General features: G+C 44.7%; 1 protein-coding gene across 10 annotated transcripts in view; it reads left to right on the top strand.

Annotated features, from left to right (window-relative positions):
- ZMYND8 (zinc finger MYND-type containing 8) overlaps window positions 1–17762 on the top strand; it is a 112463-nt gene that overhangs the window by 16449 nt on the left and 78252 nt on the right. For 9 of the 10 annotated variants that reach the window (XM_088472150.1, XM_088472151.1, XM_088472153.1 and 6 more), the window contains one exon: window positions 1857–1927. In XM_088472150.1, coding sequence (XP_088328276.1) covers window positions 1857–1927 — 71 coding nt within the window. Of the gene's footprint in view, window positions 1–283; window positions 312–1856; window positions 1928–17762 lie in introns of those variants that run through there. The other variant, XM_088472154.1, reaches the window with a different exon arrangement.

The following is a 17762-nucleotide window of genomic DNA, read 5'->3' as shown; positions in this document are numbered from 1 at the left end:
AGACCTCATTTCTTCTTTTTTGCATCCACATAAAGCTTTGACCTTTGTTCTGTCCAAGCGTTTCTGATGTGTAAATCATACTAGTCTGAATTCTCTCTAAGCATTTGGTTTTCATCTACAATTGCTGAAATAAAAAGCAATCTCTTTGCTTTAGTGGAGCCGGTGAGGGAGATAGCACTTCAGTCCACATTACGACCTTATTGAATAAACTGCTTCCATTTTAGCTACAGTGCAGGAATGGGGCAGTTCATTGCTGCCAAACGCCATTTTAAGAACCTGCACAAGTTACATCGATGACTAGAGTGTGATAGGTGAGTCTTTAAAAAAAAAATAAAACAAAAAAAAAAATAACCTAATGTTCCTCCAGGTTCAGAATTGTTAGCACCCCATCTTTTTACATGCATTTTAATATTTTGAATTTAACATTTGTAGTATTCATGCTTAGTATTTATTGTTTATGTTCTAACTGGAGCAAGGGTGAAGACAGAGTTCCTGAATAACTAGTGTGTCACCTCTTCCTCAGATAGCTTACAAAGCATATGCATTAATAATGTTAGATTTGTGGCATGCAAAGTTAGTTCTCAGCATTTTATTTCCATATCTGTGAGGTAACATTATAGTTTTCTGTTAGCTGTGCTACATTGTAACCAGACAAATGTTATTGCATGCAAAGCAAGCGCATTTGACAAGGTAAAACAAGAACAATTTAGACATTTTAATGTCTACAAAACCATCTGCTGATGAAATGGTTAATGCAAAGCAAAGGGGAATGAGAGGAATATCGATTTTTCTTCTTTCTTCTCTTCAGTGTGCATATAAAATGATTGACAGCTAGGCATCATTATGCTTAAATAGTCCACTTACCCTTTGCTAATATATGGCAGTTTTCTAGCTTCCAGTATTGATTGATAGATGACAAATCTCATGGCAATATCAGATATCAATTATTATACCATCTATATCTGGTCACTATGTATATACCAGTAAAATGAATGCACAATAACCCTTTCCTAATCTGAGCCCAGCACTTTCTCACTAGATCCTTGATGTGAAGGTCCGAAAAGAAATTCTTCTTCTGCTTAAAAAAAAAAACAAACCAGAAAAATACAAAACCCTCCCCCCATCAATCTTACCTTAGTGAGACTGTCTCATGCTGGTGCTGCTTTCTCACCGAAGAGGTTATTTCAAGTGTGTTCATCCATATTGACTGGGAGACTTTTTATACATTACTAAGATTTAATAGACTATAGACCTATGCCATGATCTTTATAGATCATATGTGTGGATGAGCTGCATAGAGAGGATGTTATGTATAGTATTCAGATTTCTCTTGAAGATGCCCAAGGATGAGAGAGGGTTTACATGTTTATTAAAGATCATTTTGAATAATCTCAGCTGGCTAGAGTGCTGCATAAAGCGGACGCTCTCCTTGCAGAATCTGCAGGGCTAGCATTATCTCCTGAATACTGGCATTGAAGGTGCAAAGTGCTGATATCCTTTGCTTCCATGGCTTATATCCCCCCCTCCCCCCACCTCAAGAGTTACTGTCTCATTTATCGTTAGTTACATGCAAAAATGAATGGCTGTGTTCTTAATGTAGTAATGCAGTAATGGACTGTCCTGTTTTTGTTTTATTACCTCAGGAAGTCCACTGATTATTTATGGATCTTCTCCATCCAGGGAGCAGTCACTTACATTCTTTGGGTCTGTCATTATGAGAGATTGACACTAGATTTGCTGAGGAAAATCTAATGGATACATCTTCTGGGCTCCATGTTAGGGCTGAAGCTGGATGAAAGCTGCATGTGTTGTATATGTTGACATGTCACCTATTCTCTTCCATTTGTTTCCCACAGTTTGGCAGACGAGGAAGTAAAGACTGAGCAGGAGGTGGTAGAGGGAATGGATGTCACCACTCGATCTAAAGGTGAGGAACAGTTTGTATGCCCATATACAACCTAAAACCAGTAGATACAATCTTACACCTTTTTCTGGACATAACTGGCATACAAGCTTTTTACTACTAGAGTGACTTAGCATAATCCTTAGGGAAAGTACAAGTTCAGGTGAATCGAGTTATTTTTATATGCTTACTATAATATATGTTGTTTTATAAAAAATCCCGCAGTATTTACTGCGAAATAGCTGGACATTGTCTTTTTTTTTTTTTAACGTAGAGTTTGAAGGGATTTGGGAAAGAGAGGGTTAATAAAACATGGCTGTTGGGGGTGCGTTTCTCCTATTTACAACAACATGTATAGCAGGAAGCTGGTCTGCTGCCATGTTTACTAGTTTGTATAGTGTGTTCAGGAAAATGGCACTTTCCCTTTAAAAATACAAAGTTCAGTGATTGAAAGAGAGGTTGGATATGTCTCAAAAGATTGCTGCTTCAAGGTAAATAAATATTTTTGTACACTTTTGTTTAACAGTATGTTCCTGGTGAACAGTGAGGGGACCCTATAAGGATTGAGTACTTTTTATGGACTTTTTCTGTGTAAAAGTTATTGTATATGGTGGTGAATTTACACGTGCAGTATAGTGGTATGTTTACATATTTTAAGGTCTGCCCCTTTAATACTGGATGCATGCATGGGTAGCTTCTACAGTTGTTTCTTCCTGTCTGTATTACCACATGAATAGCAATTCAGAAACCTGCACACTGTCATCTAAATAAAGAACTCCAGTGGTGCACCTGGCTGGCTGCACGTATGTCAGAGCAGATGTGCTGTACTCTCCAGACACTAAGGGGTTTTAGACAAGTTCTATACTATACAGTTATGAGCCTGATGCCCCCCACAAATCTCAAATCATGATGAAGTCCAAAAACCAGGGGTGGGCAATAAGCGCCCCCCCCCCACCTGCTGTGGGACTCTGTGGCATATCTATAGTGGGTGCTGGGTGTGCAGTACATGGGGGGCCCACAATCTGCACCCATTTCTTTAATACTTACCTCTCAGGAAAATGGCGTCCATTTTCCCAGAATTGTGTCCATGTGCAGAAGAAAAATGACTGGTAAAATGGGCACTGCGCTGGGATGTAGTTAATTAACTGGCGTCCGACGTGCAAAGCCCGATTTGGGATTAAATATAGGTGTTGAAATCTCAACACCGAAATCCTGAGAGCCAGCATCTCAAACGAAGGTAAGCGGGTCTTACTAACTGTTAGCCAGGGTGGGGGGTTAGGTTTACTCACCACCGGGGGAAGGTTAGGGTTAGGCACCCCTCCGGGAGGGTTAGGTTTATGGTGTGTGGGAAGGGGGGGGGGGGGGTTCGGTTTATGTACCACACGGGGGAGGTTAGGGTTAGGCACCTCCGGGGGGAGGTTAGGCTTAGGTACCACTAAGGGAGGGTTAGGGGTGGAGTTAGGGTACTTACCGCCCATCGGGATATTCATCCATTGGGATGCCGCTGCCGGGATTTCATACCCAACCCCGCTTCGCCAATTCCCGGGAGACCTGAGCATGCACAGTAGACTCTGGCACAGCACCAGAGTATAGTAGTGCTCACTGCTCATTAATGCACTGCAGTACCGGCTAGAGAGGAGGGCCCCCGGGCACACTAGCCTCCTCCTCTCTTAGTACGCCCCTGGTGGGGCTACACATCCCATCAAGCCTAGCCACAGTTTTGCTATCAAGGCATGCTAAAACTGTGGTAGGTCATGCTGGGATGTGCAGTTCAGCAGCAGCTAGAGGGACACTTATTGCCCACCCCTGCCATAAACATTGCCCTTATTACAGTTTTATAAGACAGACCTAAATATTATGAAAACATCCATTGTTTCAAAACTCATTTTGTTTGAGGTTTTTTTTTCTTCTGTCAATTGTAATGTTTTTCTTTGTAAATTTAAATTGTAATGTGCTTTTTTTTTTTTTTCAAAGAAGTATCATTTTAAAAAATAAGTAAGGCATATATCTGATTATGAGGTCAGCTGTAAGTAGGATATTTTGTGGAGCGCTCACTTCATCCGAATCATTCAGTAAGATAATGTTTAGCAGGAACCATTTTGTTTACTTTACTAGCAGTGCCCTCAAAATGGTGCTTACAATCTTGGCACATCTCTGTTTCCAGTTCACTGCATATTTGTCTTATCTGCTCACACAGTTGTGATTCCAGCATCTGCTGAGCAACTGACAAGTTGTTTTTGAGTTAAACACAAATTGTCATCTGTAAGGCAAAGTATTGATTAGCATTGGATTTCACCATTATGTTAATGAGTGAACTTGACTCACAGTTTATATCCTAAATGCTGATAAAAACATAAATATAATTGTTATAGGAGCATATAGGTACTTTTATGCTATAATAGAACACAACGTTATTTTGATGCTGTAAATAAAGAGGAGTGATGTGTTAACTATTAGAGTGAGTCTAATTGCAATATCCGAGGCAGGCGCCATTCAAAAGGGATTGACTGTAATGGAAAAGTAGGTAACATTGGGTTTAAGGGGCATATGTATCAAAGCTTGATGTGAGATATATATCACCAACCTATCAGCTTCTAACTTACATTTTGCAGGCTGTGTTTAAGAAATGATAGTTTCGAGCTGATTGGTTGGTGATATATATTTCACAATTTTATCTCACATCAAGTTTGGATACATATGCCCCTGTAGGGCTGGTGAAGAATTATGTGTTTGAACGTAAACAGCAGAGAAAGGGTTTTTATCGCTTCCTTGAGTGAGAAAAACACATAGTACAGCACTTGGTAACAAGGGCGTGTAGCTGAGAATTATTCTGAGCAGCTTGTTGTGTTCTAAATATGACATACAGCAACTTTTCAGCGTAAATGAACTAGGTCAGCTGAATGTTGTGCCTAGTTAATTTGATTTCACTTAAAGAACCACAAAATCATAAAAGTGTGTTTCTTTCTGTAAAAGAACTACAGTACTAAAATCATTAGCAAATCTATAACGTGGATCATGGAGAAGGTACATCTATTCATCTATGAAGCCAGCCACATGTACAGCTGGGACAAGTTGTTTGGCCAAATGAACAATAAAACTCTGATATGAATGGACAAAGCAGAAAGTCCAGTCAGCTGATGACTCTTGTACTTTCACAGCCCTGTACATACATATCTCGCTAGTATGTCCAAAGTATGATTTCTGGGATCGAGAAGAGCAGATTTTAGGGCTCCACTAGTATTCTAAATGACGATGTATAAACTTGTTGCTGATACATGGGTTGAACCAATCAGTTACCACCATTTTGCAATCGTTTCATGTTGGTTCTAATCAAGTGGATTCAAGCACGTCGTCTTTAGTCTAGGTAAACAGCTGAGGGCTGCAATTCCTAACATGGTAGCTTTACTATTTATTTTCACCTTCAACCTGCAACTCCGTAAATGCTAGTTTAGGAATTTTACTGTCCGGGTAGATGATATTGAAACCAGAAACGAACAATTCCAGGGACAAATCTTTAAAGGGTTTGTTCACACATCCCAACTGGGAAAATGAGTAAAAATGTATTTGCATCTCATACATTTTGCCTGTATTAATACATGTAGAGCATGTTAACCCAAGAGAAATACGTTGTGTCCCATTAACTAAGTTAACCAAGACTTGTTGACATTTATGTCTGCATACTGCCTAAACTAACAAAATGGCTACCTACATTGTGTGTATTCAGTAGGTCCATTTTGCTGTAAAGTAAATAAGATTAAGTGTAATTATTGTAAATACTGTACTATACAATTTTTTGTATTTTTTTTTTCCAGAATGCTTCATTTATTAACATCTATTTATTATTTATTAATCTAGCGCACAGCGCAGCAGAGGTTTCACCAAGTCTGGTGATACCTGGGGCGCACTCCATAGTCCCCCCTCCAGAAAAATGGGGCGTGGCCTATTGGGAAATCCCGATTGCATCACACCTCTCCTCTGTGACAGGAGCCGAGTGCTAATAGATAATGTCAAACTGCGGCACCCGGCTCCTGTCACTGAAGAGGAGCCAGCATTTTGGTGTCATCCCCTTCTGAGGGTGACACCCTGGTGCACCCCGCACCCCCATTGTGATGCCACTGTTCTGCAGCGCTTAACAGAGAATATTTGCCCCAGTGGGGCTTACAATCTATATTCCCTACCACATGCTCACACACATACACATTAGGGATACATTTTGTTGGGAGCCAACCTACCAGTATATGTTTGGAGTGTGGGAGGAAACCGGAGGAAACCCACGCAAGCCCAGGGAGAATATACAAACTCCACAGGGCCGTAGTGGGTATTGAACCCATGACCTCAGTGCTGTGAGGCAGTAATGCTAACCATTACACTGTCTGTGCTACGTATAGTGTAGTGTATGCCTACTCCACCGTGCTTACAATTACGTTCTCTCCATCCTTTTTGTTTTTAACAATCCGTATCCTTTATGCATAATTAAGGTGGGTATACATTAGACGATATTTTGGCCGATCCGACAGATCGGTCCGATATATATTCTCAATATCGCCCAATGTGTACGTTCTATGCCAGGCCATGTGCGTTCCCATTTGCTTATCAGTCACATCGTTGCGTAGGTCCTACATGTAGCTCAATCTGACAATGTGACTGACGACCCCATGCAGCGGGATGTGGCAGGGGCCGACGTATTGGGCGGTCGGACACCAGATCGTCTAATGTGTACTGGCTGCACAATATGTAGTCTGTGCCATCGGCGATCGCGTCGCTGGGTACAGACATTGTCTGATGTGTACCCAGCTTAAGAAACCAGTCTGAGACCATGATGTACTAACCTTGCGGTGTACATCCCGCCAGTCACCACAACCTTACCAATCGCATATGCAATTAGTATTGCAAAGGACAACTCTTGCGATAAGCGCTGCCCTTTGCGAAGCAGCTGACGCCAAGTGATGGGGTCTCTGTGGGACTCCGAGCCACGGGAACTTCCTGCTGGTGGCCTGTGCAAGAAGTCCTGGGCTCCTCCACCTCCTCTCTGCACCCGGAAGAAGATTAGGAGGAGAAGGAGGCAGAGGAGCATGGGCCAGCGACCAGAAGACTAAGGTGTGTGAGGACCAGTGCTGGGCGGTTGCGAGGTGGCGAAGCGTCGGGTGCGGAATGCGGTAAGAAGGCCATAGGCTTCTATAGGGTAACGCCAGGTTTCTCTGGCGTTACCCTCTGCTCCGATAATAGGGCGGCCGGGGCTTAGTACATAAGAGAATGCGGTAAACCCCCCCGAAAACTGCTGCGTGTCTACTCCCTAGAGATCCCAGTAACAATCTGTCCTTTAGTACATCCCGGCCTGAGTCTGTGAAAAGTAATTATTCCATTGAGAAGGAAGGAGCAGCAATGAAATGATGCATTCTATCCAAATATGGGAACTTTGCGTGCAGATTTTCATGTCTTCTAAACATGATACTAAATCTATTTTTTGTCCCTTCATATAAAATGCTTGTGTGGTTGATTTAAAAATCTTGAGGACAAATTTTCAAAACCGTAGAATCCATTGTTCTTTATCTTGCACTGATGAGAGCTAATAAGTTTGAAACAGCTTTATGCAAGCTGGACATTTGACTCTGCATGTCTTTACTGTATATATAAAGCCGTGGTTAATGCACATCTCCACAGGGACATAAAAGTGACAATTTTATGTATCTGCCCACAATTCCGTAAACAAGGAATAAATCCGTTTTATTATTTATTTTTCTTCGTTTTAGGCTGAGACAATGCTATTTTATTGTAGGGATATGTAAATACCTTCTGTTTTAAGAAGAATGTTGCTATAATGGGTTTGACAGGAAAGTGGTTTTCCATTTTGTGTGGCCTTTGAAGATGTAGCAGGAGCATGGGGGAGGTGAGGTATGGGGGGAGGTGTGGGCGGAAGAGGAACAAGCTATTGCTTTTGCTATTGCACAACATTTGGCATTCTATGAAATCGGAAGGATTAGGAGCTGCTGCTTCTCTCATTATGTGTAAAATATTCTCTTTTATGTGTACAGTGTCATAGATTTTTACCAGCAAAAAAAAAAGGATTGTAGCCTGCATTTTTACATGTGAACATTTTCCTACACAGAGCTATCTCAGCCTGTCTGTGAAACCCCCACTGTCAGTATCATATCTCGGGCAGAGAGTGACGTAACATTTTCCATGGCAACCTCTCTCAGCACAGAAACCGCTGCGTGCCTACTCCCTAGAGATCCCAGTAACAATCTGTCCTTTGTCCTGCATTCATTTTATTCTCTGAGAGGGAATGTTGTATATCCCACTTTTTCAGTGGGTGCAATAGCATGTTGCATTCCATCAGAATACAGTGTTGGTCAGCAAAGCAGAATTGGTGTATATTATAATTAATATGTGTATAGATCATAAGAATGTCCTGCTCACTAGTAAGAAGTAAGGTCAGGTCTTGCCATTCCCTTATATATATTTAGTAACAAGCATAACTGGTATGTCCTGTTTATATAATACTCTGGGTTCAGTGTTTGTACCTTGTGATATCATGCAGCAGGCCAGTCAGACATTTGGAAATCCCATTTGTTCTTGCCATTCCATGGTGCATGGATGTCTGTAGATGTAGTTATGCAGCAAGTGTCTTTATAAGTATGTCCTTTTTTTGTTTTAAGATGTTGCGGCGGAATACAGCTAATATTTATTACGCTTGTGCAGTATTCAACCCATGAATCCCATATTTGTATACGTTGTTTTAAGCACTCCCTTCACAAGTATGTTTATTGAGGAACAGACAACAATTTAGCCTATGTAAGAAATAAGATTATCTCTCAATTTGTAGGTACAACCTTCTGCACTAGGACAGACTGCCGGAGAGACCATTTTTGAGCCTTAATATGACATTTAATTATTAGAATAAGAGTTTGTTTTTCTAATACCAGGAGCCATAACGCAGGAGCAGGTAGTGTGTGTGGATAGGGTGGTGAGATGAGTAATAAATTACACAACACACCACACACATTAAACAGGATTTCAGTCTTTGTCATAGTGTTGTCAGCTCTCAAAGTCTGGAAAATGTCTGATTTCTCCCTTATAACTCATTCTAGCAATTAGCAAAAACTAATCCAGCATAGACACTACACAACTGCATGATGTTTGCATTCATCACACTGTGGGGGGATGGAACTGAGCAGTTTAACTCACCCTTCCCCAATACAGCCTGTAGCTGCTGATTATTTACCTGTGTCAATAAACACGTTAAGCTGCAGCTTTTAATGAATAACCCAGCAGGAATATCCTTCCAAAGACTAAAGCTGGGTACACGCCTAAAAAATATATGTGCAGATCAAGTGATCTGTAGATGATGGTTATTAATCTGGCTGCGGGTCCCGCTGGCAGGGTGTCTGTTCGCATCGTGCCCCCCTTCCCGCGCCCTCCTCTACAAGTGTACGGGCGGTCGGCTGATCCGCCTTACACACAGCGCAATGGAGTGTTATATCTTCCATCGGCTGTGCAGCACAGCCAACGAGATATATCTGTGAAAAAAGTCGTTAGCAGACATATAGCTGGTACAAACTGGCCGATGGGCACACAGTATACTGGCCGATCAATTGATTGGCCACTATATCAGCCAGTGTGTACATCCTACAGTTTCCAAACACTAGGGGGTATATTTCATTGACATGCAGTGAGGCCAATGGCTGGGGAGACACACATGGAGATGGGTCTGAGTTAGGGATGTGCAGGCTCGGATAGGTTCGAGTTTGCACGCCGAGTTCGGATTTTTCCCTCCAAAAAACGGGACTCAGAAAGAGGCAAAACGTCATCTTGCATGGAATGATGATGTTTGTCCATGCAAGATGATGTTTTGCCTCTTTCTGAGTCCCTTTTTTTGGAGGGAAAAATCCGAACTCTGCGTGCAAACTCGAACCTGTCCGAGCCTGCACATCCCTAGTCTGAGTGAAGGGAGCCTGTCTCATCCCCTTACTCACTGTAACTCTCTCCTCAGGACACTAAGCTTCAGGGTACATTGATTCTCCTACCTGCATCACGGTGTCTTCTCTTGCAGCTGCTGACTGAGCTCTGATCTCTAAACACTGCAGTGTACTTCCTGGTCACATGACACATCCAAGGTGTCCATCAATGCTCAAGGCTTGCCTACCCTGACTACACGTCCCTGGTATATTTATTATCAGGACTTGGTCGAAATAATTCAAATGTCTTTTTGTGAAATAAGAAATTAAGGTTCGCCCAAATATATGAAAAAACACATGCATGGACAGGGGCTCCGATAAGAACTTGTCCTCACTATGTGTAAGAAGTAAAGTGATCGAGAATGTAATCACTTTACTTTGGGTTCGGGACCCGGCCATGCTACTGCGCTTGCGCAGTCTACTGACTAGCAGCCATTGACTGGGATAGTCTTCCAGTAACTTTTGCATAATGTAGCCCAGGGTTACCTACCTTTAACATTCTCTTCCCGGGAGAAGCCCGGGTAAGAGATGCAGCAGGGGGCCGACGGGGGCGGGGCTTGACGATTCGCGTCATTAAGCCAGCCCCCTCACGGTAAAATTGCCGCGATTGGGCACAATTTACATAGGGGGCGGGGCCAAATGCTGTGATTCATGCAGAATCTCAGCTTAAGCCCCGCCCCCTTCACGGAGACCCGCGATTGCCGCCGGTATTCTCCTAATTCTGCCCACTTCACTAGGAAGTGGGCAGAATGCGGGAGAAATGCCTACCCTTCCGGGGGTGCGGGGGGTTACCCGAAAAATCAGGAGCCTCCCGCGAAAACCGGGAGGGTAGGCATGTATGATGTAGCCTAAAGGCTTCAATAGCTGGATAATGCCATTTGAAGACATTTCCAATATCTGCTCTGGTCCCCTGTATTTATACATCCACGGGATGATTTGTATTCCCAGTTTTCGGTGGATTCTCCGCAAATATTATTTGATAAATATGTCCCTAGGCCTCCTCAATGTACTGTACATGTTCTTTGCGTCACCACTACCGTTCTACTATTAGAGGAGCTAATCCTTAAAAATAAGATGGCAGCCCTTCCTGTTTTATAGTCTAGAGCAGTGGTTCTCAAACTCGGTCCTCAGGACCTCACAGTTCATATTTTCCAGGTTACCCAGTAGGTGCACAGGTGTAGTCATTAATCTCTGACAATTTTAATAGATCCACAGGTGGAGATAATTATTTCACTTTTGATTCTGTGAGGAGACCTGGAAAACATGCACAGTTTGGGGTCCTGAGGACCGAGTTTGAGAACCTGTGGTATAGATTAAAGGGGCCTATCCATTTCACGACTTTGAACAATCCGACCAAAACCAGGAGGTTTTGGTCGCATTGTTCACAAAGTCGTGTAATGGATAGCCGGCAAGGACCAGTGATGCGCGTGCACGCTGGGTCCTTGCCGACCCCGACTATCTATTGAACATGCCGTCAACCTGACGACGTTCGGCATGTTCAGAGAGGAGGTCGGTCTCCTGCACTGAATGATGTTCAGTGAACGCTTTTCAGTGCGGTCATTGCACCTTGGTGACCTGAAGGTCTGAACACTAGACGTGCAGTCTTTCAGGTCGCCTAGTGCACAGGTTCTCAAACGATCTTGTTCTACATGTGCACATTACGGGTCACGCGCATGTGCAGTCCCTCCACCATTGGATTTGTACACAATCTATTTTTAGGAGTGAAAGGTGAGCATATAGGAAATTAGCAAAACTCTGTTCTGTCAACAAAGCTATGGATAGTTAATTATTTAACATAACATATAAAAATAGATATTCTTTGGCTCAGTTCTTCTTTAGGTGGCCAGCATTATAGATACCACAAAACTTTGTATGTCCAGGAACTCAGACACTTTCTTAAGGCATTTCATAAGGCTGGCTCAGCCTGAGCTCCAGGATCACTGTCTAATTTGGGTACATGTGTGGGTGGCCAAATTGGATTACATCCAGACTGTCCTTGGCGGTCATTTTACTTTCACAGTTGTGCGTGTCTGCATAAGAGCTCAGAAAATATTGTCTGGACCTTCCAAACTGGGGTTGCCTGGCAGGTGTACTGTCTATAGAGTGACATTTCTAGCACATATATTTATGCAGTATTCTGATTTATAATCAACTGAAAATGTTTGCACCATGTATGAATCCTCCTAACTACATGTACATTTAAACTGATCCAGTATACATGGGTGGATGTTTATAAAGATGTTTACACAGAAATATCATGCAGAAACAGAACAGCAAAAAGTTATTAGCAAAAGTTGTTTTATTAAGGCTCATGCACATGGGTGTCTTATTTTAGCATCCATGATACATTGAATCCACCAGCAATGCATATATGGTTCATTACAGTGCACATACAGACATGAATGCAAAGCAATAGCCCATGTGGTATCCACATTCACAATGTTGACTTGTTTGTAGTGCAACTGCATTTCACACAAGATTCATTGAAATCTGTATGCAGCTTATAGCAATGTACTATGTACTCAATTCTGACGTGGCATAGCACAGGTTATGTAATAGCGCTGGTTTTAATACTAAGCTGTATGACCCACTGGTAACTTTTGACTCGCTCTCCTTTCATACTGATGTACAGAACCTGCTTTTACAAAAACGGGGATTTGTACAATATACATTGCAGACACCTTTTGGAAGCAGGCTATGCTGAAACAGATTTCCCATGGCTCTTATGTTCTTTTACATCAGATTTATTCAACTGGTTAAAAATGTTACCCAACAGTGTCAGTGTTTCTCAACTCCAGTCCTCAGGGCACCCTACATGTTTTCCATACCTCCTTCCTGGAGCACAGGGGTATTCATTACTGACTGACACATTTTACGAGATCCACAGCTAGTACTAATTATTTCATGGGCTTGCTGAGGGCTGGTTGTTAAACCTTGCAGTATGGGGTAAATGTAGTAAAGAGCAATTTGCTACAGGATTGAAAGCAAAGATTTTCGAAAAGCAAAACGAGGATAAAAATTGCTGCAAAAATCATTGAAAAACCATAATTCGGACAAATTACTTTTCATTATAAATGGCAATATTTCTGATTATGGACCAATAGAAAGCCACAAGCTTTATGCTTACAGCTTCCTATTGGTCACTGTATTTATTGTAAATATGTGTGTACAGGTTTGCAGGTGTAGGAGAGTTCCAGTACACACCAGCGGATGCCCTGAGACAACGAACAGCCCAAGTGCTTAACCAGTGGCGTGGTTTTATTGGTGTTATATTAGATACAGCCATACTCCCTGTTATACACTGGTTTGATGGAAACGGAGCAGGGTGATATACAACTCACCAGCCGGTGAGTGTATCTGGTGACCAGGTAGCGATATAGGGATGCTTGAAGGCTTTGTGGGTGGTGGTAATACCGGGGTCTCTCTGGAGCTAATTGGAAGACTACTGTCTCCCACTGTCACACTGCAGACAGTGACAAGATGGTGCCGCTCATCTGCAGTAGCTAGTTCGGCAGCCATCTTGGAATAGTTAATGAAATTTCCCTGGAGGTTTGTGCAGTAGCGCTCTACACTTTCAACAGTACTCCTATCTCTGTAGACTGCAAGTACAGCATTGGCTGCATGTTGACACATGTGCACCTATGGCCATACTGAGGTGCAGAGTGCATTTGCTTCAAACATGGTTCTGTTCTAATGAATGAACAAAAGCAATTACAGTAATGTCCTGAAATGCTAATTTCATAACACCACCATAATCTTGCTTTGTCTTGTATGAACACCGATTTGTATCAGCATATCATTGAAACATGACCCATTCCTAAACTTTATTCTGTTAATTTGACCATTGAACCATACCTTCCAAGCTTTTAAAGTATTTGTAAACTGTGTAAATAAGCATGTGGTCAAAGTGCTCACATATCTGGCTGACTGGCGGTTGTGAAGGTTTTTATATAGACCAGTACAAAAGTTGATTTTAAACACCTGGAAATATAGGCCCTGATTCAGAGCCGGACACTCTGACCAGAGCGCTCGCTCTGAATCAGGGTCCACCTCCATAATTATGGAGTGTCCTCCTGTACGCTCGTATAGCTGTGGGTCACCACCCACAGCATATACGAGCGTGCAGGATGATGGTCGCGATGGTCTTGACCATCGTCACTGCGAGCCGAAACCTGTGGCTGAGTTTCTCAACCGCAAGGCCCGGAGTGATTTTGGCTCTATCAGAGCCAAAATCACTCCCACTGACATCACTAGTGATGTCAGTGGGGCCGGCTTCTGACGGTAGGCGTTCCCTTGGGAACGCCCCCGTCTGGGAGGCACGACCCCGGCACGCCCACCAAAGGGGGCGTGCTGTCAATCAACATCGACAGCACGCCCTATTTGATCAGACACAACGAGCGAAGGAAAGTCCTTCGCTCGTCGCGTCTCGCGCATGCGCACGACGGAGCTCCCTCCGTCGTGCGCATGCGCAGTGCACACCATCGACCCACTTGCGAGCGGACAGCCGCTCGCGAGTGGGTCTGAATCAGGCCCATAGCACCCAGACTCTGTTGTAGTCAGGACTTATACTGTAGGTCGTTTTCATACCCGGCACATGACAATGCTTCAGCTCTGAATAAACCCTCCGCAGTTTAAAGAGTTCTAATACATCTAAAGGCCCCTATCCACTAGACGATTTAAATGAACGCTAACGATATCGTTATTGTTCAGTCGTTCATAAATCGTTTGCAAAAATGTCTAAAACGACCAGTGATGTGCGTGCCCGCTGGTCGGTTAGACATTGATCATCGTGCAAACATGCTGGTCAACCTGACGATAACGTCAGGTTGAGCATGTTTGCAGATGATGGATGAGCCTGCACTGAACGACTGTCAGTCTGTAATGAGCCTGCACTGAACGAGCAAACGACTGTATTCATGTCTGCTAGTGGATAGGCTCCTTAAGACCTTACTCAACATGAGTACATGAACGCTGGACAAAATCCGATTTTTATTTTTTTTTTGTGGTTTTAGAAATCCTCCTTTCTACTTCAGGTTCCATAGGGGGTCCACGGGGTTGACCTTGGGGTATAGCTGGATCTGGATCCACGGGCACCACGCAGTTAAAGCTGTTGCTGCTCCCAGGATGCACTGGGTCCATTCTCCTCTATACACAGGCACCTCAGTTTTAGTTGGCGCCCGGCCGGAGTCGGGTCACCTTAGTGCCTAAGCTTCTTTTTTTTAGAGTTTATTATTTACTTTTTTAGTGACTCTTCAGAGCGGCAGCATCAGACTGTCCATAGGACGTCCAAGCTGCCGCTCCTACACCCCGCTGGCGCCGCGACGCCAGTACAGATCTGGGGATCGCGGCGGGACCCCAGAGTCTGTAGTAGCACAGGCTCTGGCCTATCCCACGACTGCTGCTGGAGTGCTGGGTGGGTACAAGGTAAGCCGCGGGTCACTGCTTGCGGTGACCCGCTTGTACAAATGCAGTCGCATGCCTCCGGTCTCTGGGGACAGACCGGAGGTGCTAGCAGTGGCGGCGGGCTTCCCCTCTCCGGAGGCATACCCTGCAGGACCACTAGACCATCAGGGTATTATGCTGCAGCGGGAGCCAGCATCCCTGGGGTTAATCGCTAGCCAGGGGAGGCTTCACAAGGCGTCAAAACGCACTGTTATGTCATCCCAGTCTGCGCAGCTATCAGACTCGGAGGCGTCCTCGGATGAGGGGGAATTGCATATGAGGACTCTGATTCAGATTCCCCTCCCCCGGGAGTAGAGACAAAATTTCCATGAATGTGCCGGCATTGGTGTGGGTGGTGCGGTCCATTCTTGATATACAGGATGATGCCTCGGCCCCTAAGTCCAAGTATCCAAATATTATAACAGGCAAAAGTGACTTCGGCTGTTTTTCCTCTCTCTGACCAGCTGACTGATCATATGGCGGAGGCCTGGCAGTCGCCTAGTAAGAGGTTCCAGCCGCAGAAACGTTTAGCATCTAGTTATCCGTTTCCTGCAAGTCATTGCAAAAAGTGGGAAACCCCGCCTGCAGTGAATTCTCATGTCACTTGCTTAATCAAGAGTGCCACCTTGCCTATGCCGTCCATTTCATCCCTAAAGGATCTCACTGACAGGAAAGTGGAGACTTGTTTAAAATCCATTTACTCTCTCTCTGGGGCGGTGGCCCGTCCGTCGATGGCCATCTCTTGGGTGGCTAAAGCCATTGAGAGCTGGGCCAATGTACTGGAGGATACTTTTCCTGAGGAAGCTATGGAGGTTCAGAGAGCTTTAGTTGGACAGATGAGAGATGCCACTTCCTATATTGGAGAAGCGTCTTTGGATGCTAGTCTTCTGACTTCCAGGGTTTCGGCGACAGGGTCAGTCCTTCCCGTGGCAGTCGTCAACCAAGGCTGCCCCTAAACCAAAGAAGCAGGCCTGTAGCACTAGACGCCCTGCTTCCAAGCCAGACGATAAGCCTTCAGCCTGATGGGACGGGCCTCTCTCTGGGGGACTTATTCAGTTCGCCCAGTGTTGGTGCAATACCACCACGGATGCTTGGGTACGAGAAGTGGTCTCTCAGGGGTACGCCCTGTCCTTCTGTCACAGACCCCCCCCCCCAACAGTTCTTCTGCATGAGTTTTTCTCAGGACAAGACCACGGCTTTGCAGATTCAGGAAGCCATAGAGTCCTTGCTGAAAGCAGGGGTGGTTGTTCCCATTCCGATTTCTCAACGCGGGACGGGTTACTACTCTTCTCTATTTCTGATTCCGAAACCCAATGGGTCTCATCGGCCTATTCTCAACCTGAAATTGTTGAACAAGTTCCTCAGAGTTCCCACTTTGAGGATGGAAACTTTGAGTTCCATAATTCTGGCTATGGAACCGGGGGATTATATGGTCTCCCTGCACATCCAGGACGCCTACCTCCATGTTCCTATAGCCTCTTCACACCAATGGTAGCTGAGGCTTGCTATACGCCAGCTTCACTTCCAGTTTCAGGCTCTGCCCTTTGGTCTTTCCACGGCTCCAAGGGTGTTCACCAAATTTATGGCTGCCTATCTGCGCAGCCAGGGTATACGGCTTCTACCATATCTGGACGACCTCCTATTGCTGGCAGGCTCTCCGGAGGTACTTCTGCAACATCTGCACCTGACGATCGCTTGTCTGCAAGCACACAGGTGGCTGATAAACTGGAAGAAGTCCTCCCTCATTCCGTCACAGAGGATGGTTCGTTTGGAAGCCCTTCTGGACTCTCGTCCGCAAAGGATCTTTCTGACTCCGGGCAAGGTTTCCTCTCTACAACTATGAGTGAGCTGTTGTCTGAAGAGTTCCCAGGTGTCGGTTCACGCGGCAATGAGAGTTCTTGGGTCCATGGTGTTGACATTCGACATGGTGGAGTATGCCCAGTTTCATTCCAGGCCCCTGCAGGGGCTGATTCTATCCAAATGGAACGGGTTACCACACTGGATCAGGACTCAGATGCTGGTGTTGTCTCCGGAGGTGCGCCTGTCGCTGGCTTGGTGGCTTCAGACATCTCATCTCACCAAGGGTCGCCCCTTTTGGATCCCGGACTGGCTTCTGCTCACGACAGATGCCAGTCTCCAGGGTTGGGGGGCAGTGTCGGGTCCACTTTCACTTCAGGGCCGTTGGACGGCGGAGGAAGCGGTTCTTCCCATCAATATTCTGGAACTTCGGGCCGTGTACAGCGTCTTCCAGGTGTCCGATCACGCTCTTCAAGGAAGGGCAGTGTAAGTTCAGTCTGACAACGCCACCACGGTGGCGTACATCAACCGTCAAGGGGGAACTCGCAGTCGAGCATCCTGTCTTTGGTGGAGTGCCACCTTCCGGCCATCTCGGCACTCTTCGTTCCAGGAGTTCTCAACTGGAAAGCGGACTTCCTCAGCTGTCATGACGTGCATCCCGGTGA

The sequence above is a fragment of the Taudactylus pleione genome, unplaced genomic scaffold, assembly GCF_031769625.1.
Source record: "Taudactylus pleione unplaced genomic scaffold, aTauple2 ptg000121l, whole genome shotgun sequence".
In the NCBI taxonomy this organism is placed as follows: Eukaryota; Metazoa; Chordata; class Amphibia; order Anura; family Myobatrachidae; genus Taudactylus; species Taudactylus pleione.
Note: the sequence above shows the minus strand (reverse complement) of the source record. Positions and strands in the feature narration are given on the sequence as shown.